Here is a 26869-nt window from a genome sequence, read left to right as displayed (position 1 = left end):
CAAATCTTAATTCAATAACCCCTCTTTCATCCCGGCAATCTTTCCTTCAACCCCGTGGATGTATTCTCGTCCTTCGGTGTGTCTATCATCACCACTCAAATCCACTCATTCTTTTATTCGTCCCAATTAACCATCCGATTATATATTCACCCTTACGATTCACCAACTGTTCATTTTTTTTTCTCAAGATCATCTGCCATCTTTTTGGAAATCAGCAAACATTACCGCTCTGCATAACAAGCTTAAATGAGCTAAGATCCTCGTCCTCTTAATGATGACGTCATAAAAACGAATATGACGTCATTGTGATGTATCAGGCTTGCGATAAATTATCTGTGCTAATGCCCGGCTTGATTCCCGCAAACAAAATTCAAACAGCTTCCCTGGTTTCGGAGATAATGGGATAGGCGATTTCCATTAGCGGCGATATTATGGCGTCAACTTTTTTCTCGGAAGAATTTCCAAAATCGGAGATGGTTACTGCCTGTGTGTGGGCTTTCTGCATATACATGGCAAGTTTCACGAAGATCCGATGAAAACTCTGGGTTGTGAAACAAAAAATAGGAATGATGTCATAAAAATTGATATGACGTCATAGTGATGTATCATATGTGCGGTAATTCATCTCTGCTAATGCCCTATTCGATTCCCGCAAACAGAATTCAAAAAGCTTACCTAGTTTCGGAGATAAATTTTTAGGCGATTTCCATTAGCGGAGATATTTTGACGTCATAAACTTTTTTTTCTAGGAGGAATTTTCAAAATCAGAGATGGTTACTGTCTGTGCAGGGTATTTTTACATATATATGCCAAGTTTCAGGAAGTTTCAATGAAAACTGTAGGCGGTGAAACAAAAAAGTCCACAAGAAGAAGATGAAGAACAACAACGTGAGCAAGACTTAGAGATCCTCCACGAGGATCTAAAAAAGGTGCAAAAACAGATCCCTGCAACAACAGACCAATCAGCCTTCGACCAATCATCGGCAAGGTTATGGAATCCATCATCGCTTCAGACATCAAATCCTTCCTCTTCTCCAGTGGCCTGATTTCCGATCATCAATTTGGTTTCAGACATGGTCACTCTACCCTGGATATGCTGCTTCTGCTCTCCCAACAATGACTCGAGGTCCTCAATGCTGGACATGAAATCACAGCCATATCCCCAGACATATTGCATGCTTTCAATATGGTCTGGCCCCCTGCCCTGCTCACCAAACTCTCCTCCTGTGGTATCCAAGGCCATCTCCACTCATGGCTCGCAGACTTCCTCCTCTCCTGTTGCAGTCAACGTGTGGCCCTAAATGGAGTTCTCTCATCCCCTCTTCCTGTCCAGGCTGGAGTTCCTCAAGGCAGTGTTCTGAGCCCTGTTATTTTTTTTGTTTTCATCAATGATCTCTCCTACTCTGGAAAATCCTCTTTATCTCTTTGCTGATGACTCCACCTTCTACCGTATCATCTGTCATCCCTCAGATCGGCAAGCAGCAGCTTCACTCTCTGCAGATCTGGGTAAAATCACAAACTGGTCAAACACGTGGAACATGTCTTTCAATCCTGACAAATCTCACACTCTCACTATGTCTCTCCGAAAGGACCGTTTAGAACCCCCCCCCCCACCCCATCCACTTTCTCAACAATCCTCTGGAAGAAGTCCTTTCTTTCAAGCCTTTGGGTCTCACTATCTGCCATGATCTTTCCTGGGAAAGTCACATTTCCAAACTGCCCTCCAAAGCAGTCGCCGACTGGGCATCCTCCATCGTGCAAAGTCCTTGCTTGGCACACCTGAGCTTCTCACTATTTACAAAGCTTTCATCTGCAGTCTGATGGAGTGCTGCTCCCCCCTTCGGGGTGGTGCTGCTGCCAAACACCTAGCTCACCTTCACGCTGTGGAAAGCAAGGCATTTAGTTAGGATAATTTGTATCTCCCGTGATGAGGCTGTCTTTGGGTCTCTCACTCTCTCACTGGAGGCAGGTCGATGGTCTTTCTGTCTTCTACCCTCTCCTCTCTGGCCGTGCCGCCGCCCCCACCCACTACTCTGTCTGTGATCTTCCCCCCCCCTCCAGTTCCTCAGCTCACTCGAGGTCTGCCAAAAACCCCCTTCTGATGAAACTGCCAAAATCAAGAATCACTGCTAACCTTCACCCTATCATTCATCTTTTTTTCCCGCCTCTGGAACAAACTCCCACACTCTCTTCAATCCCACTCCTCCCTCCAGGTCTTGAAAACAGTTGTTCACCACCATCTCATGTCTTCCCACATCCAGAATCATGATGTTTACTCCCCCCCCCCCCCGTTAATCCACCCCAAACCCACCTCCTTCAAATTCCCTGTAATTTCCTTCCTGAAAAGTACCCGTAGTACCATCCTGTTTACCCCGTGTACCCTGCCCCATCCCTCTCCCTTCCACAGATATCCTCTCGTCTTTGTTCCCCACTATTTTGTGCTTCCCTCTCCCGTCCCTTTTGTGTCCTGCCTTGTTATATGTTTCTCTGTATTAGCTCTTATATGAGCCTTGACTTGGTATACAAAAAAGAATTGTCCCTCACCATGAGAGACGATTAATCCTTCATGCCGATCACCTTACCCTCCTTCATTCTTCCTTCCCTGCACTCCCAATTCGTCATGTGGGACGATGCTTCTCATGTACGAAATAAAGTACGACGCTTTTCCCGTGCACAGTGAAGTAGAATGCATCTCACATCCACAATAAAGTACGCATTGTACAATGGATGTTTGTGTGCGAGCGAGGGAGCGAGGGCTCTCGTCGCCATCTTGTGGACGTGAAAGGAGGGGGTGGGGCACACTGGCCATCACCACAGCATGAAATGAGGTTTTCCACTGCTCGCTCATCGCACCCACCCTCGTCGGACACGCAGCAATAAAGAAGATGCTCACGTGACGTTTACCCCTCGAAACTATGCCGAGCTGAAGCCGCTTTAAGAAATGAAACGCAAATGCGTTTTAAGCTGTTGCTGCTGTTAACGCCCTGGGATCTGCTATAATTGCTGACGATGCCCTGTCGGCTGTTGTCGAGGCATCAGGAACCGCTGTTCATCAATAATCCAGAGACGGAACATGAGCGTTTGCATCTGGTGTTGATGCCCTGGGACCTGTTGATGCATGAAGAGCGCCGTGAGTGTGTCTCAGACTGCCTGTTCGAGATTGCCTTCTGGAGTGCGGATCGCGCTGTACCCAGCTACCCTGGGACACGAGGCACAGGAACGAGTCGTGTGAGGGCCAGAGGTGAGCAGCCCGTGATGTAGGAGTGCGGTGCAGTTCCTGGGGTGTCACGCAGTTTCGTACAGACTCACACCACATGCTTCCGACACTCCACAGCCCATCCTAACCCCCTCCCCCCATCACACAATGTTTCACCTGACGTAACCCCACATGGTGGCAAGAGGTAAGAGTCATCACCCCCACATTCCGTTCTGCTTCTTTCTCCCCAGTTCTTCCTATCTCTTCTTCCCAGAATAAATGATAACTTTTTGTCCAAGTAAGTCTGTCTAAGCGGAATACATAATTGTGGTAAGTCTGCTCTTCTGTGCCTTTTACTTGTAAATACGTGTTTAATGATTGCTTGCTTGTGTGTGTGTAAATAAATAGTTAACACATTTTCCAATCTGCTCAGTTGTGCTTTCTTCCATTGAACCAACAAAGTGTGTACGTAATAGATAGCTGGGAAGTTTTCCCCCACCCCCTTGTCCCCTAGTAGGTCCAGCGAGTTAGCCAGCGCTGCACCCACTGTCCCGCTCGGCAGTTATAAGTACTCGGGTTCACGCTGAGGGCATGGACCCCAGCTCAAGTAGTTGTACCAATGAATAGGTAACGCCACTGAGGATGCGAGGACCCTGCTCAGTGTAATTGCTTTTGCCGGCATCCGCTGTAGCTAAACAACCATTGGGCCATGGAGTTATCCGTGGCCGGCGGCCTCAGGGCCGGTGGGGGCGGCACGGCACGTCTGAGTACGCACCTTGTAAGTCCGTCGTCTGTGCCTTAGCCAGACTTACACAGACAACATACAAATGGCCATCATTTAATGATCGGTTGAAACATTAACATGCATGAATGCCAGGAAATAAATGAGACAGGAAATGAAAGAGGGAGGAAATCCCAGGAAGGTACTCATATGAAACACCTGCCCTCCCCCCTCCCCCATTGGGGAACGTAATACCCCCTCCCTTGACGGGGGTCAGTAAAACACTTGCATATGTCTTGTGTGCAATGCAACATTGCAAGTCATCTCCACAGCTGACTTGCAATACCCCTCCCCCCCACCACCGGTACACATTGTGGTTGATGACAAACAAACACCGATCGACTGTGTTTTTGGTTTAATTACAAATATTTTAATTTGAAAAATAGATTTTAATTTGAAAAATGAAAAATAAAAAATTATAATATTTAAAAATACCGACCGACTGTGTTTTTGGTTTATTTTAATATTTTAATTTGAAAAATAGATTTTCCATGAAATTGAGGTCCATGTAAGAGTGAGGCGCAAGGACAACGTCTCCATCATCACCTCTCACCACAAACAACTATATAAAAATTTTGATAATGTTTTGCTTTTTCAAATATTACTGGTAATCCTTCAAGATGTGATCATGTTGAGAACCTATACAAGTGCTGACTGTTGTCAGGATGCAAAAATCCTAAAAGTGGTCCCTTTGAGAGTGAAAACAAATATACAGTGCCTTCAGAAAGTATTCACAGCCTTTGACTTGTTTCACATTTTGTTGTGTTATAGCCTGAATTTAAAATGTGATTAAATTTAAAAAAAATTGCCACCGATCAACACAGAATACCCCACACAACGACAAAGTGAAAACATGTTTTTAGAAAGATTGTTGTCCTTCCGGCAGATTCTCCCATCTCAGCCAAGTAACTCTGTAGTTCTGTCGGAGTGGTCATTGGGTTCTTGGTCATCTCTCTAACCAAGGTCCTTGTCCAGTTACTCATTTTGGCTAGACGGCCAGCTCAAGGAAGAATCTGGGTAGTTCCATGTTCCTTCTGTTTACTAATGATGGAGCTCACTGTTCTCTTGGGAACTTCCAACACTCTAGAAATTGTTTTGTACCCTTCCCCAGGTCTATGCCTCCTCACAATTCTATCTTGGAGTTGTACGGACAAGCTCCTTGGACTTCATGGTTGAGTTGCTGCTCTGACATGCACTGTCAACTGTGGGACCTTATTTAGAAAGGTGAGTTTCTTTCCAAATCATGTCCAATCTATTGAATTGGCCACAGGTGGACTCCAATCAGGTTGTAGTGAGATCTCAAGAACGATCGATGGAAATTGGATGTACCTGAGCTCAATTTGGAGTGTCATAGGCAAAGGGGGTGATCATTTATTGACGCAAGACATTTCAGCTTTTCATTAATTTGTAAAAATTTCTAAAAACATGTTTTCACTTCGTCGTTATGGGGTATTTTGTGTAGATCGGTGACAAAAAATTTAAACTAAATCCACTTTAAATTCAGGCTGTAACAACAAAATGTGACAAAAGTCAAGGGGTGTGAATACTTTCTGAAGGAACGATATGCACTCGGCTGTAAATAACACTGCGGAGCTTACACGTAAATTGCAAGTTTCAAGCTCACCTTACACCACTATTCCCTGTTCGCCTGTTATCTTCTGATCCAGCCAAATCAACAAGGTGGAGTTTTCCAAAAAAACGCCTGAAAGGGGTGACTTGTTCCGTCTTAACCACCTGAAAACACGTGAACGTTACATGTGAACGATTAACACCACACTGCACTTAAGTTGCATGAAGTATTATCCTTGAAACCATCAGGAGCAATGACTCCTTTCCAACAACAGAAACCACATACACGCAGCATGAGCAGCGAATGACTGCGGCTGGACGTGTGGTTCAACTGAGTGCTGGCCGTCATGCGATGCCTGCTGGCAGCCATGAAGATCCTTTCAAACTGCGCATAGCTGTCAACCACTCGCTCGGTCAGCCCAGGAACCAGGATGGCACCGTTGCGGTCCTGTCTAATTGGCAAGTCCTGCTTGTTGGTGTCCAAAAGGTCACGCACCTGGATGTACAGATCAACAGCACCAAATCATCAAGGACATATCAGAGGGCATCGGTGCTAGAAGGGGAGGATCCATTTGTTTCCATAAAATGGGACCACGTGATAGCATGAGGGTTTGAACATGATAGGATGCACTCACCTTCTCCTGGTATATCTCCAGATATGAAATCGAAATGCAAACAGCCCAGAGTTTGGTCTGTGCTGTGGCTTGAGATGCATGAAGGAGGTCACCAACAGCTCGAGGGATCACACCTGGGTTTCCAGAGGTCCCCACCATGGTGTACGTTTTACCTGGCGCAATCATGTGTTTATAACAAGTCACCACATCAAATCAAAGCCAGTGCACAGGTGGACATCCACATTATATCCTGTTATGACAGCTACTTTCATTTGTGTACAGGAAACTTGTGATTGGGGCATCAACTGTAAAAAGGCAATTTTATCTTGTTCGAACGTTACCTTGTTCGAGTAACCACCTGCCTTTCATGACCGCTGCAAGGTCCTCACTAAAGAAAATCTCTGTGAACGATCCCCCCTTAAAAGACCACCTGGTTGTTGCAACTAGTGACCACTTGTTTCCTTCCTGAAATGGCCGATTAACCTCAATTAGTGACCTTGGCCTAGTTGTATAAAATCCCCTCATCCTTAAGGAAAGATTCCCCCAAAGGTCCACTGTGATTCCTTCGTGAAGAATTTCCTTGAGGGCTGTTGCATCAACAACTCTTAAGAAATCCTTAAGTAAGGATATCCTTTAGGCTGAGGAAATCCTTAGGAGCCTTTGCTATGCTAAGCAACCAGTCAGATGAGAGATAGGAAGAGGTATCTGAAAGCAAGATGGCAGCAAAGTGATCTACAAACTGGCTTCAGGAAGAGACGGAAGCACCAATGGAGGCTTTTCTCAAGCACAAGATAGACAATACATTGAATAGTTGTGTGATGTGTTGTTGAAGTACTTTTATGTTTCATTATAACACTGTAAGTGTAACTATAAATAGTGTATGATTATTAAGAATTCCTTAATTTGGGTAAGATATGGGTCCACAGGGTAAACCGGACTCCCTCGAGTCGAATGAGGCCCCACATGTCTCTCTGAGACACGTTTGACGAGTTATGGACTTATTGTGGACCTGGGTTCTTCCTGAATGTTCAGTCCTGAGGCCATCAGCTGCAGATAACTCCACTGCCCGGCAGGTTGCAAGTCAACCATGAACGCCGATTGGTACCGCCAATCCTGGCAGGGTTCCCACTACTTCACGTGTTACCTTTCTGTTATATCGGCAGGATCAAGGGGTTCTCATGCACTTGATACATACTTGTCTTATCTTACCTGATCAGGTGAAGCCATGCGGAGCTGCCAAGTATGCACCGGCTAATGTGTAGAGCCAATCGGTGGGGTAAAACTTCCCAGCTAACAATACATGCGGGCTATACTGGACCAATGGAGGAAAGGACAACCGAAATAGATTTGAAAAAACAACCAACAATCTATTTACACACACACACACACACACACACACACACGAAAAGCTATCTACAGCAGTGGTTAACCTTTTTACACCACGCCCCCTCTAGTAGTTGGTCCTTGCCTACACCCCCCCCCCCACATCTTCAACCAAATGATTAAAAATTCCTCCTGAATTAAAAGGAAAAACTGAAAAAAATGTATTTTTAATCTTTTTATTGAACAAAGAATTCTGTATAAGCAACGCTCATATACACAACATATTTAATGAGATACTTGACATTGCTTCTTAGCTACCAGATGTTGAATGCGTGGTCGAATGGCAGAGAGAGGACAACGCAAGTCCCCTTCAACGTTCAGCTTGTTTCTGTACTTGGTCTTGACAGCAACGAGGATGGAAAATGCAGCTTCACAAAGATACGTTGATCCAAACATTGTCAGAATCTGAAGAGCTTGATGTGAGATCAAAGGGTAAACAGGAAGGGACGTGACCCAGAACGTCTCGAGATCCAGTTTTTTGAAGTCTTCTTCAGCCGAGGAGTTGAACTTTAACTCAAGAAACTCCTCTTGCACTTGGTCTGAAATATCAGCTACTTCACATTGAAATGGGTTCCGAATGACTTACCAGGCTTCGCGCTTCTCATCTATATCCGGAAAGTATCTGATGAATTCTGCTTTCAATTCAGTCAGATGAGTAATTATTTGTTTCTTTAACTCAGAATCAGGGTAACTGTGAATGAGAGCAGAATCCAAGTTAGTAAAACTGGCTGTATTTCCATCCTGAATTCGACATTTCCAGAGGTCGAGTTTGGCCATGAATGCTCAAATGACATCATGGTGCATGATTATGTTGACGTTTTTCCCTTGGAGTTTGAAGTTGATGGCATTCAGCGCTTCATAGATGTCCACCAGGTGAGCTAGATATAGCAAAAATCCTTCAGACTGGAAGTTGTCATGGAGATCTGCTTTCTGCTGCGAATCTAGAAATGTTGCCACTTTTTGCTGTAGTTCATAAAGCCGTCCAAGCACGTTTCCCTTCGAAAGCCATCGTACGTTTGTGTGGAAAAGCAAGGCTTGATGTTCAGAATCCATATCCACACACAGCTGTTTGAAGACACGACTGTTTAAGGCTCCAGCTTTGATGAAGTTGACTACCTTGATAGCCAGGTTCATGACATCCCTCATTTCAGCAGGTAGAGTTCTGGATGCAAAGGCATCACGATGAAGGATGCAGTGCGTACCTATAGCAGATGGAATTTTTTCTTTCACTCTTGTTATGAAACCAGATTGCAAACCAAGCTTGACTGGAGGTCCATCAGTACACACCCCTACCAGCGAGTCCCATGAAAGTTGGTTTTCCTGGAAGAAGTTTGATACCACTTGAAAAATATCTGTTGCTGTTGTATAACCTTCCATGGGATGGCAGAAGAGCATTTCCTCTTTTACACTATTGCCTGACACGAAACGAGCATACATCAGCAGCTGAGAACACTGAGCAACATCAGTCGTTTCGTCCAACTGGATGGCAAATGCAGGAGAATCTCTTACTTGGTCGAGAAATTGATCTTTGATGTCTTGAGACATTTCATCGATCCTTGCCTTGACGGTGTCGTTTGATAGAGAGATTTGGGAAAGCTTGTTTGCATTATCCTTCCCCAGAACGAGCTCTGCTGCACGCAGTACACTTGGTTTGATGAGAGTCTCCCCGATGTTACGGCTCTATGGTGATCTCAGAGGAAGCCTCAACAACCTTTGAAGTCTGTTGCCGAAATGCTCCACTGCTGTCCATCTTGGCTTGCTTCAAGGACTGCCTTTTTGTTTCAAAGAATGCCTTGGGTTTGGCAGCGAGAGCAGGATGCATTGTCTTAAAGTGGCGTTCCAAGCGTGTGGGCCGCATGCCATCATTGCTCAGAGTCTTGTTGCATATTATGCACTGGGGTACCTCTGTGTCACCCTTTGAGAGGGACACAAATCCAAATCGAATATAGTTGTCAAGATACTTCCACTTTTTTACACTCATTGCAAATTATTTAGTTTGAAATGGGTACTGCAAATCTGTGAACAAAAATAAATTTTTAATATTAAATTTAAATAAAAAATAAATTTTAATATTAAAATTTAAATAGATGTTAAATTTTAAAATTAATTTAATACAGAAAATGGAAGGCCTTGTGCTTTCATGAGTAACATGAGTAACCTTTAACCACTTTCATGAGTAACCTTTAACCACTTTCATGAGTAACCTTTAACCACTTCCTCATGTGCTTTCATGAGTAACACAGAACTTGATTTGTTTCGAAGCCTGGTGTTGGCCTCATGGTTAGGCTTGCAAGCTTGGGATCCTAGGGTCCTGAGTTTCAAGCCCCGTTGGGTGCTGAATTAACACTAGGTGGGGTTGACTCAGCCTCTCATCCTTCTGAGGTCAATGAATGGAATACCGGTGTACTGGTCCGAGTTAGAATAGGTACAACATATCCCTGCGTGTCATAAGAGGGGACTAAGTGTGTGTGTGTGTGTGTGTGTGTGTGTGTGTGTGTGTGTGTGTGTGTGTGTGTGTGTGTGTGTGTGTGTGTGTGTGTGTGTGTGTGTGTGTGTGTAAAACTTGATTTGTTTAATCTTTTTCTTGATAAAATGGTTGTTGATATTTCTTCGTACACACTGTACGACATTATGTGCTTATTAATTTATAACAGTATTTAATTACATGCACAATTTTGTGCTTACAACCATCAATACGGCTTGGGTTACTTTGTTTCGTGCTTGTGTTCTCAGACAAGTCTCATCTTGCATGGAGCATGCCTGTTTTGCTTTGGTTGGATTAAGACTTAAGAGACTACCTGTCTACAAACATTTTGGGGGTTCCCTTGAGCGGTCACTTAAACCAGGTGAGTACCAATATTTCCACACTCAATACTTATTACCGCCATAAATACATTTTCTACTCCACGTAAATTTTCAATGCTGAATGAATTTTTGAACAGGAGTAAATATCATAACTTTACCTGAACACACAATTCCTGCACTGCACTCTTTATTCGTCATCGTACTCTCATTTGAGAAGCGTCTGTTTCTTTGCGCGCTTCATTATTTGACTTTTATGAACTCCGAAACCGTTGGATAGAATGAGTTGAAAACTGGTGGCTGTTTCCATCAGCGTCTTCATTCAATTAGTCATGCGAGAACCTCACAATAACTGTCAAAACAATAAAAAAAAGTTTATGATTTAAAAAAACCAAAAGATCTGCTAAGAAGCTTGTGGGTCATACACAGAAAGGTGTACTCTCAAAAAGGAACATCAATAATGTTCGTACCAATAGGAATAAGTTCAGGTTGTAGTTGGAATCCAGTGTTATAGGAAAGCAAAAGCGATCGACAACATTTGACTTCGGTTGATTGCTGCATTCAGTATACCAGCAGAGTACCTGCCCAACAGGCGATCTTGTTACAAGTGTGCAACACCTTCTTCTGACGCATCCCTTTATTTGGGCGGTGTATAGGCAACAGACTGCTGCGTCGTTCACTCCCAAAAATAAAATTAGCCCGGGTTATGGATGCGAAGCATACGAGATCGGTCTTACTAAAAAGTAACGGGACTGAGCCTGCTGTGTGCTCCACTTACACAACTTGAATGATCGGGTTGCGTCACAGTCTTTCACACCATTCCAGCAATATATATATATATATATATATGATTGGTGATGGTTGACTGCATTCATTGTGATTTTTTTACAGTTCATGCTTTACACGTTGTCTCGTCTGAGTCGTCGTGCTACGAGTCGTGAGCAGAGAGCCAATCTGAAGTTTCTTGCCAAGCTTGGCAAAACACCTTCCAAATCATTCGCAATGCTGCAGCAAGTCTACGGGGAAGAAACGATGTCACGTACACGTGCATTTGAATGGCATAAGAGGTTCAAAGAGGGACGGGAGGAGGTTGAAGATGATCCATGGTCTGGAAGACTTTCAACGAGCAGAACGGCGGACACCATTGAGCGTGTGAGGCAGATTATGCACACAGATCGTCGACTCATGGTGCGGATGATTGCTGAGGAACGTTTCATCAACAATGACACTGTCTGGAGAATCATCACTGAAAATCTCGAAATGCGCAAGGTGTGCACAAAGATGGTCCCCAAGCTGTTGTCCGAGGACTAGAAACAGCAAAGAGTCACTGTCTGTCAAGACATTATCGAGCGCCTCGAGGACGATCCAGACCTGCTCGGGAGGGTCATTCTGGCGATGAATCGTGGATATTCGAATACGATCCTGAGACCAAATGGCAGAGTCGTCAGTGGAAAAGTCGGGCATCACCAAGACCAAGGAAAGCAAGGATGTCGAAGTCGAAGGTCAAGGTGATGCTCATCACATTTTTTGACATCAAGGGCATCGTCCACTTCGAGTTTCTACCACAGGGTCAAACAGTGAATCAATACGTGTACAAGGAGATCCTCCGGCGCCTCATGAGATCAGTCCGGGACAAGAGGAAGGATCTGTGGGAGAACAACGCCTGTGTGCTCCACCATGACAACGCCCCTGCTCACAGTGCCCTGAGCATCCGACAGTTTCTGGCGGAGAGGAACGTGCCAACTCTGGAGCAACCCCCGTATTTGCCAGACTTGGCCCCTTGTGATTTTTTTCCTATTCCCCAATCTCAAGGGGGCGATCAAGCGGACCCGATTTCCTGATGTGGAGGCCATCAAAAGGGCCGTGACGACGGAGCTCCAAAGGATTCCAGAAGAAGCCTTCCAGGGGTGCATCGAAGCATGGAAGAAGAGGATGGACAAGTGTGTGAGACTGGAGGGAAACTACTGTATTTTGAAGGGGACAAGCTGTGATTTCAATATATTTTTTGGAATAAAATTTCTGTGAAGTCAGTCCCGTTACTTTTTAGACGGACCTCGTACTGCTTATGTGCTCATATGATACACGATGGTTATATAGCTTGGATAATTCCAATCGCACTGGCCCGTAGGCTGACACCAGAGGCCTTAAGTGTTAGGCCTATGCATACTGTTGCATTACCAAGGCCCATGACTCCTGTCGGCTCCATCCTTTCAATATTTTATGATCCTTTTAACAGTCACATAGGTTGTTTTACAATGAATGGAACACTTATAGGGAGGGCATGGTGATTGTGGATTGTGGGTGGAGTCAGACCAGCTTTCAGACCAATGGGTATAGAGCGGACATACATACATATATATACCGACTACATTACAATATATAGATTATTGGATACACTTTATACATGTAAAGTTGCAGGACGTCAACGATGTAATACCAACTGTTCCTTTGGGCATGGAATGCAGTGGGTAGCTTCGCAGTTGTTTAACCTAAGTAAACCATCATGACAAAGACATCATCCTGTTTCACGCGTTTGCTCTCGCAGCAATATCCTCTCCCACCACCCCCACCCCCAATTTGCTTCGTCCCTCTTTCTTAAGAGATATTATTTAACGTACGCAATAAAACATCAAACAACTCTATCTTGTCGCAGGTTTAAAGACTATTTGAATGGTTCAATTCCCAATTCCTGTGGAGTGTTCGGCTTCCCAAATATTGAGAGTCAAGCTACACGACATTTTTATACGTCAAACTACCGCACAAAAAAGGGGACTTCGATCCGAGGCTCTGACTCGAGACAGGAAATCCCAATGGCAAGTCTGTCAGCAGATCGTGCTGCAGTGGTCATCATATCGTGGGCTCATTCGTATTAGCTGCAATGAACTGGGCCTAAAACTTGTATATATCCTTCATCTGTCGAACCAACATTACCTGTGCCCGTGGGGCCATAAGCAAACACACTGGCATTCTGTCCTCGTAGAACGTGACTCAACTCCGGTTTCACGGCCTCCTCATAAAGCTCTTGTTGGCTGTTGTCAGGCCCGTAGCACCAGTCAAAGCTGAGAAAAGAGGCAGCAGAAAAGGTATGACAGGTGAACATGACGACATGCAAATTGATCGAAACACAATGAGAGAGACCCCTATCACATTCCATACCCACCTGTACACGACACTCTCACGGCGGTCACGGTAGTTCATGATGGAGACTGACTGCTTGTCCAGAATTCGCAGACAAGGCTCCTCTCGTTCGCTTGAGTGCAGGAAAGGTCGTTGGCGGACAGCTACCTTCACCTTGCTGCGCTCTGAGTCTGGCTTGTCCATGTCCTGATTCCAGCAATACAATGGGATCAAAATAGTTAAATTATATAACATTATTAGTAAGAATACATCCAACAAGACGATGCAGAGGTAGTGTACGAACTGAAGAATTCCTTTGGCTTACTGAAGACACAAATCCGGAGAGATCTGAATAATTTGTTCAGCTTACTGACCGTTTTGATTCAGTGGTTATCCGTATCATCAGCTAGGCTATGTCCATCATGGAGGGTTTTGACCTTTCGAATCCCAGAGCCTCTCCAAACAGTGGGTCCACAATCTTCGCTGTGTCCCAACAGGTCCGAGTGGGGTGAGAGAGAAAATAGGAAATTGGAAATGATATGAACTGAAAAACCACGTTGAAAAGGAAAATGGATTGAAATGGAGGAAAGCTTACAGAAAGCGATACATCATGTCTTAGAACCTTGTTTTGCAATGTGGGAACATATAACAATAATAATAATAATAATAATAATAACACAATTACTAAGGTATGCACAACCATTATTGTCCTTAATAAGCTCAGAAAACCACTTTTAGATGAAAACGTTGAATGTTACAATACAAGAACACTGGTACATCGTATTGAGCAAGTAAATTTGAAAGACTATCGGTAACCAGGTGGATTTCCTGCCTCCCCGAAATGGAAATCGATGAACTAAGTTGACCAATTGGTCAGATTGCATTTGTTGTCGAGGTTTAAAGAATGAGAAGAATGTCATTTGTTCAAATGAAAGACGTCGAATCCTTATTTCGCAGTCATCATGTGTTTGCAACTTTCCTTGCTGCACTCTCAAAAAGTTTGTGCTCTCATCTGCATTGGTTTATAGAAAGAAAGGAAAAAAAAATCGAGTTATCGACTTCTATTCATTGCTGAAGGTTGATGACTTCATCCAGTCTGAGTGGTATCCCATAATCTGTTAAGCTTGAGTACGGTGAATACAGTCACAAGTTCGATCCATCCATCCATTGGGACCATACTCTGTCGGTGAGTGTCGGTGCTGTCGAAGCGGTCTCCTGGGCGATTGGGCACAATCCTGGACGGGTTCGCCACTCCGACGCAGGATACTCGAATGGCTCAATCATCCCAGCATCCCAGCATCAATCATCCCAGCAGGCTGGTACTCATTTTGCCGACCTCGGAAGGACGACGGGAATAAGTTCAATGAAGAGCAAGAAACGGCCCATCCCCAGTGGGCCAATTCGGCGTCATGTCCATGAAAGACTATGATCCACTCAGTGACTCGGGTGTCATAAATGACCAGTGCCTGTGAGAATAAGCTGCTCACCAAAAGGGGTTCGATGTGAAAATAGTCCTGAAAAGGCACAAAGACCCACTGAAGAAAGGGCCGCGATGTGGCACATGGTACGCAGCTGCAGGTATAGAGAGCAAAGCGCTGCTGAAGAAAGGGTCACGAACAGACACGTGTTACGAAACTCCACGAGCAAAGAGAGGAAATGCGTCACTGAAGATCAGGCTGTGAATGAGGTTCAACTTCAGTTAACTTTAGTTTAACTGCAGTGAAACGCAAGTCCGTGAGTCATTTCCACGACGGTGAAAATAGCGAGTTGCCAGGCAGGAAAGCATCGTCACGCTACCGTTAAAGCCTTCCTCTCTGCTCACTCGTCTCTCAAGAGCAGGGTTCAGATTTGAAATGTGGAAATATCGCATTGGAACTTCAAAATTATCGTATTGTTACGGCCCAGGGTACTGGGTTCGCCATGAGGGGGAGCACTCGAGTTTCTCCCGAACACTCAGTCCTGAGACCGCCGACCACAGATAACTCCACGGTCCAACGGTTTGTAGTTCTTACACAACTGGAGCCGCTTGACTTAGACCACCGGTCTAGCAGAGTTATGCTTCAATGTTTCCACAATACCTTTCTATTGGCACAGCAACCTCACTGAAGGCCATGCCCTCGACGCCGCACAAGGTGATTTTCTGCCGAGCAGAAACGTGCTGGTATTGTATCCACAACCTGAAAGGACGTTGACGTTCCGCATGTAATCGCTTTCGCTTCCGCCATGGCCGATTCGATTTGTCCCGCCATTACGAGCGCGTTCTGCAGTGTAATCTCCGGTTCCAAAAGCAACCGTTCACGGTATGTGAGCTGGAAGGGTTTTTACCACGAGCTGATCTCGTATCATTTCATCAGAGAGGTTTTACTAAACTCACAATTCACCGCAATCCCACGTAAAGCAGCAACGAACTGAGCAATCAATTCACCCGGCCTCTGTGCTCGTTGAGGAAACTTATATCGTTCGTAAACAACGTTCACCTTCGGCATGAAAAAGGCAGTCAATGTACCGACAGCAGCAGAGTACGTGTCCCCATCAACTGGGAGGGTATAGAATAAGCGCTGACCTTCAGTTCCTAGGCAGTGTATAAGCAATGCGCGCTTCCTCACATCAGAAAGTGCGTCGTCATTTACCGCCAGCATGAAGTTCTCGAACATGCACGTCCATGAGGTAAAAGGTATCGAAGGCTCGCCCGGACTCGGTAAGAATGCAACAGATGGTGTAAGAGCAAGGTGATCCCATCCTCGTCACCAATATCTTGTGAAAAAGCAATAACGTTCATCTGATTTAATCACGTCTCGTGCTCCACACTCGACATCCCGCTGACGTCACTCTCGGTTCCGCCTCGTCAGTTCCGGCTCATCATGCATTCATTAATATTCATGCAAATCCCAATACCGCACTCTCCCTTTACACACCCTGGGGTTCTTCCTCCTCACTGTATCCCCGGCCAAGCTTTTCGGACACTGACTGTGGACCAGCTCTCAGCTACTTTCTCCTCACCGGACGTGACTGTTCTCCCATTCCGTCTTGTGTGAGCCTCTCTCTCATTGGTCCACATCCGACATAAGTGGGTCCACGATGCAGCTTGTATCCACTGCTGAGCTGTTATAGTACAGCGGATAAGCTCTCATATTTTAACAAATTGTGCATTTTATGAGAAAAGCATGAAATTTCTAGCAGTTAGGTCATACCATAATGTTTATTTTCGGATGTGGAGGGAAGTCAGATTTGACCTCTGAGGGGACAGTCAGAGGTCAAATCCAAGATGGCCGCTAGTCACCCGAGTCTAATGTTCAAACGTCCTTAATTTTGGAACCAGACTGTGCAGAAAAACATTTACGGTGTCATTTCCAACTAAATTGGGGATGCCCATTCTTTTGGTGATACCTTTGAGAATGTCAGAATTCAAGGAAATGAATTTAGGTCAAGGTCAAGGTAAAAATTTATCAAAAAATAAGCAATCAGTTGAAATTTGCAAATGAATACAGAGTGGTGTCATTGTGGCGAATTTAGTTATTTAGCCCCTCAGAGGGTGTGCTTGAGGTGGATGTGGCGCAGTTATGTATTGTGTATATCCATGCTTAGACTAGCTGGGTATAGATGCGTTATCTGTGGAGTTTTATGTTTGTTGACCCTCACCAATAAATAAATCCTGGATATTGACATGTATCTAAGATGATAGCCGAGATGTAAAATGTGGTTTGGTAGTTGGTGTTTTCATTGTGTTTTTGTCTTTCAGAATCTTCTCTCCTGCCATGGTGATTTCGTCGCAACCATGCCGAAGCGTCACTTCCTGATGGACCCGACCCAACCCTCTAAATCCAAGCAATCCAAGCCACTCCCCAGCACCAACTGGGACATTTGTGTCCTCTGCCAAGTAGTAACACATGAATCTTTGCAGTGTCCTCTCAGATCAACGAAACAGCCCATTGATAGTGGCTATGCATCCCTGGCAGAAGACCTTCTCCGGTTCCACACCCTTCAGCACATGCCAATGGACCTCCACCTGGAGCGATTGGATGATGGAAATGGCATAGAATCCACTCTGAAGGCACACGGGGCTGAGTGGCACAAGAAATGCCGGCTAAAATTCAACAAAAAGGCGTTTGACGAGCAAAGTCGGGGAGAATTGACAACAGGACAACGAAGTACCTCTTCTGTGCACACTCGATCTGCTCACAGCCATCCATGGTCCACAGAGCCTACTTGTTTCTTCTGCAATGAGCCTGCTGGTTCTGTAGATTTACATAATGCATCAACCTACAACATCAACACAAATGTGCAGAAGTGTGCCCTTGAACTTGAGGACTGTTCTTTTGGCCAAGCTTGCAGCAGGGGACATGATGGCCATTGAGGCCAAGTACCATCACCACTGTCTGCGTTCACTGTACAACAGAGCCGGGCAGGCTGCACCCAAAGGCAGTGGTGGAGATGATTCTTGCCTGCATGGCATAGCCTTTACTGAGCTAGTGACATACTTGGAAGACATGAACATTGATGAAGGCAGTGCTTCTGTGTTCAGACTGACAGACATCGCTCAGCTGTACAAGGTCAGACTGGAGCAGCTTGGTCTGACTGTAGCAAAATGGATTCACACCACCAGACTGAAAAACCGACTGCTTACTGCGCTTCCTGATCTGAGGGCACATTCACAGGGAAGAGATGCAATTCTGAGTTTTGAGAAGGACATTGCACCAGCCCTCATGATGGCCTGTCATCATGACAGTGATGCCATGCACTTCATGCGAGCAGCACAGGTGGTGCGCAGAGATCTTTGACTCAAGTTTCTCCTTTGATGGGTCGTTCCAGGCAAATTGGCAGCAGGAGGCTGTGCCACCAGCCCTCTTGGCTCAAGTCAACATGATACTCGATGGGGCAAACATCGAGCATCAGACTCAGCTGGTACACACGACCACCACAAAACCTGCCTGGGCAATCTCCCAATTTATGGTGTTCAACAGCGTAAAGCAGGCACGGAACGTGGATTCACCAAGCTCAGAACGTCATAGCCGCAGCCGAGAAACTCCACTCCCACTCAATCTGTCCCTCAAGATCCATGCAGTTACACGAAGTAGAATGCTAGTTGACATACTGTTCAATCTGGGATTGTGTATTTCCAGAGGTGAATGATGCTTTCAATGAACTCCTATGCATGCCAAGTGAGGTCAGTGAAGCATCAATGTTACTGCTAGAGCGATTTGTGGTGCTAATGTACGACCGAACCAGTGAGAGCATGGAAATGAATCACGCCAGGAAACAGCTCTTCACACAGACGTCTAGAACTCTAGAGAACATTCCTCCAACCCAGGCAGCACTCAAACAGCACATCAAGCGCACTTGCTACCAGGCCAACTGCTGGAACCAGGCATTGGTCCTGGATCCAGAGATGCCAGAGCCATCTGACTGGGGCTGGACAAAGGAAACAACTGGGTGGCAGCCGCTTTGGACCACTCTCCCCGAAGCATCAAATTCGTGCCATGAATTGATCCGCTGTCGCTGTGAGAAAGGATGCACTGGATGGTGCTTCTGTTCTGGAGGCTGTTAGATTTTGATCACTACCATTACCATCATCATCATTGCTATTAATAAGGTATTAAATAGACTCGCAGAGTGGGACTATTCTGTTAATTTTTTTTGTATTATTATCCCTATAGTGTCAAAATGGAAGCGAAGTTTCGCTATATTGCATAGGTCCAATCCATTGTCTTTACCAAAAGAATGTCCAAAAGTTTTTAACGTAATTTGACCTTGATCGAAATGAATTTCCTTGGCTCCTGGCGATCTCAAAAGTATCACCCAACGAATGGCCATTCCAAACTTAGTTGGAAATGACACCTTCAATGTTTTTTTTACAGTTTAGTTACAAAACAAGCCGGTAGGCGGACACGGGTAGTCGACTACCCAATAGAACCTGACGCGATGGGCCCATTTGATGGGGGAATGACCTGAGGATTAAGCACAAGAAAATTCATGATTCTAGCTTCAAGGGTTAATGCTGCAGATTGTTTTTTCGTTAAAATACCCCCACATTTAGAGGTTTTTCGGCCGTTGCTTGGCAACGGAGGGGTCCATAGCAACGGTTCTTTCTCACACATAACTAGGACATACCATGAACCTGCCATACCAGTTTCATGTATATCTGACTCATATTCTCTGAGATATAACGAACTTCATTTTTTTTATTGTTTTCGACCAAGGTTCATTCAAAGTCTATCTTCTCCGACAGTTTTCATGGGATCCGGCTGGAAATTTTTGACAATATGGCTGAATGTACTGCCCACAGTCGCTCGTGGCCCGATTTTTTATTTTCGAAGAAATAAATTTTTTATGATTTTTCAAAAAATTCAAAGTCCCATTGCTAGGCAACAGTGGTGTCCATAGCAACGGTTCTCATTTGCACACAACTTGGTCATGGTATGAACCTACCAACCAAGTTTCATCGAAATCGCCTTTGTATTAACTGAAATCGCCATTTTAAATACTGATAATAAGGGTAGAACAAATTTCAAAAAAATTTTTTTGAAAAATGTTTTTTTTTCGACTCGATCGACTACCCAATTAAACGCGTTTGAACATTAGACCCGGTGGACTGGCGGCCATCTTGGATTTGACCTCTCACGGTCCTCAGAGGTCAAATCTGACTTCCCTCCACATCTGAAAATAAACCTTATGGTATTCGCTATGTCAGAAAATTCATGCTTTTCTCATGAAACGCACAATTATTGTGCTTATCCGCTGTACTATTAGGGAACTGCCGCTGTTTCTGAGGGGATTTGAACACAACCCCCACCGTGTCCTTGACGCACGAAAGACACCGCGGCACCCTCAAGCCCCTCGACTGAAATATCACCAAAAAAAATATAAGAAATGCAGCAAAGTTAATCCAGAGAAACTCAACTTTGGATGGTCAGAGGAGCATTGGAAAGTATTGTGTTCAAAGATAAATTAATAATACATTTTAAGGTGAAGCATGAAGTTGAAGGTGAAACTACTTTTTGAAGGCCGTGGGCCGACCTCTTGTTTTGTTTAGTTTTATGACCCACCTCGTGCATCTACCTGTATTTATAATATGTTGTGTGAAGATATTATAGAAATCATATCTGAAACTCGTCGAGCACCAAACTTGCACATTTTTTCAAAATATGGAAAAAAAAAATACCCGAAATTGTGACAATTTTCTAATAAACATCGTCCAATCACAGCGCTCTTGACACACAGCACCACGCCAATCAACCAATCACGCGCTTCGTTGTAGGCAAGCTGTAAACTCACAAGCAGTCATGGCGGTGTACGTGTCGTCTGATGCTTGTGCTGCTGAAGATTCTGAAGGCAGTTCTTTGGGGTTCTGTTTGATGAAATTCCATTTAGTGAAAAAAGCATTCAGAAATTTCAGGAATGTGCTGCTAAGTGGATTGATGTGGAAGGAAGCCCAGAAAGTAAGGTCACTGTCAAGGCGCTGCAAGTACACCACAGTCAGCACAGGCTCGGTGTGGGGATTGCAGGTGCTGGAGTCGCCGATGCCGCACCCGGTGATGATCATGATCATGATGATGATGATGATGATGAATGTAACGGATCTGGAAGGTAGGATCTCCTTTTTACCATTAACTAATTTTTGACAGAATGGTCAAAATCAATACCCAGTGATTACTATACTATAGAATCTAACTGTCATGAATCCGATTGGATGTTCTGCTCTAAATTCTATCACTTATATTTATCCTCTTCCTCGTAATCTCCACTCTTTCTCATTTCCCATCCTAACTACTTAGTAAAATATAGTGATGAGTGTATATCATTGCTTCAATGTTATTTTTTCAATATATGGAAAGAAGTAACTACTCCTTTACAAAAGAAGTCCACTTTGTAGTTGATACTTACAGGAAAGACAGCATCCAGAACGCTGAGAGGGGAAGACGTTCAGTGGGTGGCAGCTTGCTAACAAAAATCTACAGTGCAGATCAGCAGGTACCTCACCAATGGAAGAAGTTTCGGGCATGTGGCGAGAACAAAGCAGAGCTGATCAGGTTTTTTTCCAGACTTGGAGGAAGAAACCAGCTGAATGTCTGAAGAAAGTCAAGGTGTTCGTTGCTCACGATGGGGAGTGTCATGAGTTTACAGACGAGAATGAGCAAATGATTGTTCGCTCTGTGCCAGAACTTGAGTGGAACCACGAAGAAGCAGATACTTGTCTTTTCCTTCACTGCCAGTATGCTGCGAGACATCAGCCATCAAGTTCAACAGATCGGGCCCCATACCCGGTCCAAATCAAAAGTCTTGACACAGACGTCTGTGATTGGAATCACCATGGCTGAGCACATTGGAGCAGAAGTATTGTTCCACACTGGAAGAGGAAACAATAGGAGGACCCTGAGTCTATCAAATATAAGCTCACATCTGGGACCAGATGTCAGCAAAGCCTTGATATTGTTACGAATCTGGAAGCCATTTGCACACAAACAGACAGCAGTCCCTAAGCTTAGTTATTTTGATAAGTATGCGTTTATAGTTAGAATCCTTCCTTCTGTCTAATGGGAATTTCGTGTGTGCGCTACGAGTTATTTTATAATTAGGTTATTACATCTCACCACCTGCACATCACACTCCATCAGCACCGTTGGCTGCTCGTCCCTTGACTTGCCGAGAGGGGGGCCTCGCGGTCCCAGTCCTCGGCTTCCACGAACGTTCCACACGCAATGGGGCTTCACCACCATCCACCTTCCTCAAACACGCGTGGAGGGGAGGGGCGGCTTTCTCCGTGCATAGCCGAAACCCCGTCCAGGAAGGCTGTGCCCATAGGATCCTGGCCAATTAGAGGCGAACAGCGAGGTGTGCTGACCAAGGTACCTCCCCACCGAGGGAGGTCCAAAAAGTTCCAGAGACGCTCCGAGGGGTTGGTGGAAAACGGGAGTGGTGTGGACGGAATGTCGTCGTTGGCACGAGGAGTTCTGTGGACCCCGACGATTCACCACCCGAGCTCCGCCACGAACCACGAGTCCCCAATGTGTGACTGGGGATCGGACCGACGACCTTTGTCAAGTGCCGCATCGTGGAGCGCGCCTTCCCTCCGACGACCAGGTACAAGCCGAGCCCTGGTCCCCAGCACGCCTTTCCCTCCTGAGCTGAGGGATCGAATAAAGACCCCATGGGGTCCATTTTGTGTGTGTGTGTGTGTGTGTGTGTGTGTGTGTGTGTGTGTGTGTGTGTGTGTGTGTGCAGCCGTACGTGCAAACCAAAAAAATAATAAAAAAACTCAAACAAACACACAGGCCGTTCCTTTGCCCTCGTAAACGACGACTGGATTGGGGCATTGTGTTTATCTACAAATGCGCATAAGAAATCGAGAAATTATTAGAATACAGTAAGTCATCACTATCCGAAAGTGGTGCGTGCCCGTACGAAATGTTCACATGCATTCCACGAATTATCGCTTGCATTGAAGCAACAACTGCTGTAATACTTACACACACAGAGTTAATTAAAATCAAGTTTACCTCCCTGTCTTTGCTTGCCATGACATTCGCTGCCATTGACCATTGCCACTCCTACGCCACGGTAACTAAATGGTGCCCTTTCCCCCATCGGCCACACCTATGCAGCAACGTGTCTGATTAATATCAAACCTTGAAAAGGCACATACTCAGGTCCCCAGCAATATACATGGCAAGTTTCAATTAGATCGGACCAGTGGTTGTCGAGAAACAGTGGTTTCACTCACACACACACACACACACACACACACACACACACACACACACACACACACACACACACACACACACACACACACACACACACACACAATTATAGATAGATGATTAAAACACAATACGAGTCGTCTCCCTATTATATGAATACATAGACATCAGAATTCCCACAGAGTAACCCACAGCTATCTCAGAATGGACACAAGATGGTGCAAAAGGTTTTGATAATTTGTATAACTAATTAATGTGCAACTTTTTGCACTAACCAGTTGTGAATTCTTTCTAAGTGAATTTTTATCTAAATCTATGCAAAATTTCAGGTATATTCACGAGGTGGTTCTCTAAAGTCAAAAACTAGACACATTTTGGATGCTCGGTCCACGGTCTATTGTTCCAGAAACAGAATGTTAAGATATTTTGATGATTCGGTAGCTTATTCTATCATGTTTAAATTAATCAATTTTTCTCATAATTTACGCTCCAATACGTTGATTTTTTTGTCGGAGACCAACGTGCGAACGCTTTGAACTCGTTGGATTCACCTACACACTGTGATGTCATGCTTAAAAAAAAAAACCTAAATGATGAAGCCCGAACCCTTGCTATAACTTAAGGTGTGCACATCCACAGTCTATGACTCCACATGCTCGGAACGAGGTGTGCATTGCTTTCTTCAGTTGCTCTCTGTGCACGTACTTACATGATCTTCTTGCGTATGGAAGCTTGGCTGCCGGGTATCTATCGTTTCTTGGAAGCGCAGCTGTGCCGCTGATGCTGAGCCCCTCTACCAATTCACTGGTACTCATTTTGCTGACCTCGGAAGGATGACAGGCTGAGTCAACCCCACCTGGTGTTAATTCGGTAGCCAGCGGGGCTCGAACTCAGGAATCTAAGATCACAAGCCAGCCGCCCGAGCTGCTAAGCCAACACCAGGTGTGCTTACATGATGTTACGCTGCGTGAGGTGGGACGGCGAAGGTCATAGTGTGCCAAGCAGACTGAGAAAAACGTCATGAAATATAAACTGAAAATAAAGGTCGAGTACTTCATTTTTTGAATTATCGGACATTTGCAATTAATCGATCGTACATTGTACAAGAGGTTGAATTATCGTACAAATACAATACTTATTGGACACCTGACAACCCTGCTGGAGAGGGAGGTCCTCGAGCTAGAGAGTAGTGTGGGGCAAAATGATTGGTTTTTAACCAGATAAAAACACACACCCACACGATTGCCATTGATCGGACAAGTAAATGCAACAAAATTAATGATGGAAAAGTACCGACAAGTTGACACCGATGAAAATTACACGACAAGTAGACCCCCTGCTAGATCGCCAGCGACCAGAACTCGTGAACGTAGGAAGAAAGCGATCGATCGGAACGGAGTAAAAAGATGGACAGCCCCAAAGTTTTAAGTTCCCAAAAAAAAAAAACTGCACAAAACGAACTTGACCACCAGATCGTGTCTTCCTCGCTGCCGGTGCTTGAGGAACCACTGCCGGTGCTGGTTGCAGGCGAGGGGTTGGAGGAGCGACGCGTGTGCAGTCGTCAGATCATGTTCAACATAAGAGGGCTTCAACCTGTCAATGCTGACAGTATCATGTTTCCCTTTGTGGTTAACAGTGAAAAACCTGTCAGCACGGCAGTTCACTTCAAAAGGTCCGTAATACGAGGGTTGAAGTGGCTTCCTCGCCGCATCGTGTCGCACAAAAACACGAGCACAACTCTGAATTGGTCTGGGTTGCCTGTGCTGTGGCCTGGTAGGTGTGGATTTGGAGTTTCTCATGTGTGCATCCGCAGTGGATGTTCAGATAGTTGCTGGGATCCAAGTCGTGATTCAACCGACTCGGTGCCACAAAGTGTCCTGGCAACTTGAAAGTTGTGCCAAAGACGAACCCAGCAGCACAGCACCCTGGCTCGGACTTAACCTCAGGTCGGACACCGAGCAAGACCAGAGGAAGACTTTCCGTCCATCTTGTATTCGCAAGGGCTTTCAGAGACACTTCCAACTGTCGATGGAATCGTTCCACGAGCCCGGTCGGCGACGGGTGATGGAAAGCTGTGGTTCGAATTCTCTTCCTGCCAAGTAGATCACACAGAGCTCGGAAAAGTGCTGATTCGAACCGACGACCACGGTCTGTGGTTATTGTTGAGGCCACAAGCTTTCAGGACACAACTGCAGGTGGGGAGAGAGAGAGAGAGACAGAGACAGAGACAGAGACAGAGACAGAGACAGAGACAGAGGACTTGGTCTTGGTCTACCTAGAGGACACAATCCCAGCTCAAGAACCAAGGAACACACCGAACAGATAGGTGTATGTGTTGAAGTCGATCCCAAAGTTTTTATTATTTTGTGTACAGCCTGTGGCGCTGCTGGTTGCATCATTGCTGGGAGTGCAGCTGTGCCGCTGATGCAGTGCCCCCTGCTTCCAGTTAGATGGTCATCATTTTGCCGACCTCGGAAGGATGACAGGCTGAGTTAACCCACCTGGTGTTATGGTGCCGACAGGGAGACAGCCAGCTTTACTCAGCGAAAACCGTTCGCCAAGGTCAAGACTCCTTCCTGATCCTGCCAATCGTTGAAATCGTTAAGTTGGTTAATAAAACGTATTCAGATTCCTCCATTTTATATTCACAACGACTAAAAGTACGAGACTGTGACGCTCCAATTACCATCTGTTTGCAAAGAGTACAATCATTATTGGGATCTTAACCGAACGAGCACAAACTCACATTCATAATAAATAAATAAATAAATAAATAAATAAAAGAAGAACTCTGTCTCTCACCAACAACCGCAAACGAATTTAAACTGACCAATCGGTGTGAGGGGCACGTCACGTGCGTCAAATGAAATTCCAATCTTCTTCCTCGACATGAAATATTAACATCACACGTCATAATCATTGTTTACTAGCAGGCATGTAAACAAAAAAATAAGTATGTATTAAAAAAAATTGGTGGACTTGACATTCATGACTATTATACACCGCTTATTACATTATTTATGATTCCTTTATTATCGAGTTTAAAGCGTCTCTAGAATAAGTGCAGGTCAATGTAAGTTACGTTCGTAAATCGCATGTGATCATTTATTCCAGAGCCTGTTCATATTTCGAGAAAAAGTTTAAAGAAGTTTGTTGCTGATTGTACCGCCATGACCGCTATACACATATCACGAACGAAGGAAAACATGCTGTTCAGTGAAGAATTAACTGATCGATCAATGGTAACAATTAACAACAATGCTCGTGATAAATCTGTCAAAGTGAAATTATTACATTTTGAAGAGAATAGAAACCCCCCCCCCAAAAAAAAAACTACTGGAAAATAGGAAACAACGTACCGATGTCATACACCGTTCCAAAAGTATTGGCATTGCAAGACCTGCGTATAATTCTAAAAGAAACCTGAAGAGAGTAAACATTCAAAATTAAATAAGTGACACGCACCAGAAAGAAGAGATTAAGATGAAGAAAACAAAACCGGCCGTAAAACAGGCTTTTTCTTACAACCAAGCCCATGCCCCTCCCCTGAGTGGAAGAAGAGGAAGAAGTGGAAGAAAAAAAAATCCACGAAAAAAAACAACAACTACAAAAAAAAACATAAAATAAACCCCCAAAAAAACAAACAAACAATTTTTTTATTTAATTTAATTAAAAGCATTTTTCCCCATTTTCTTCCTTGGATCCTGCG

At 44.8% G+C, this 26869-nt stretch overlaps 1 protein-coding gene and 1 pseudogene across 11 annotated transcripts in view; one reads left to right on the top strand and one right to left on the bottom strand.

Moving 5' to 3' along the window:
* The window catches only part of KIF22 (kinesin family member 22), a 49704-nt gene that overhangs the window by 21864 nt on the left and 971 nt on the right, over positions 1-26869 (bottom strand). Inside the window, exons 1-8 of one of the 11 annotated variants that reach the window (XM_085880465.1) lie at positions 26520-26541; positions 25662-25742; positions 13837-13945; positions 13506-13669; positions 13277-13404; positions 6182-6333; positions 5833-6042; positions 5602-5711 (exon numbers count right to left, since the gene is read on the bottom strand). In XM_085880465.1, coding sequence (XP_085736591.1) covers positions 5602-5711; positions 5833-6042; positions 6182-6333; positions 13277-13404; positions 13506-13666 — 761 coding nt within the window. In that variant the 5' untranslated portion in view covers positions 13667-13669; positions 13837-13945; positions 25662-25742; positions 26520-26541. Of the gene's footprint in view, positions 1-5601; positions 5712-5832; positions 6043-6181; positions 6334-13276; positions 13405-13505; positions 13670-13766; positions 13946-20734; positions 21109-23869; positions 24025-25661; positions 25743-25906; positions 25926-25962; positions 26031-26519; positions 26740-26869 lie in introns of those variants that run through there. The other 10 variants (XM_085880472.1, XM_085880473.1, XM_085880462.1 and 7 more) reach the window with 10 other exon arrangements.
* LOC147025753 (uncharacterized) lies at positions 17018-19279 on the top strand (annotated as a pseudogene).

This window comes from Eptatretus burgeri, chromosome 5 (assembly GCF_056783735.1).
Source record: "Eptatretus burgeri isolate ZD-2024b chromosome 5, Ebu_testis_v1, whole genome shotgun sequence".
Lineage (NCBI taxonomy): Eukaryota > Metazoa > Chordata > Myxini > Myxiniformes > Myxinidae > Eptatretus > Eptatretus burgeri.
This window is presented reverse-complemented; position numbering and strand designations above follow the sequence as displayed.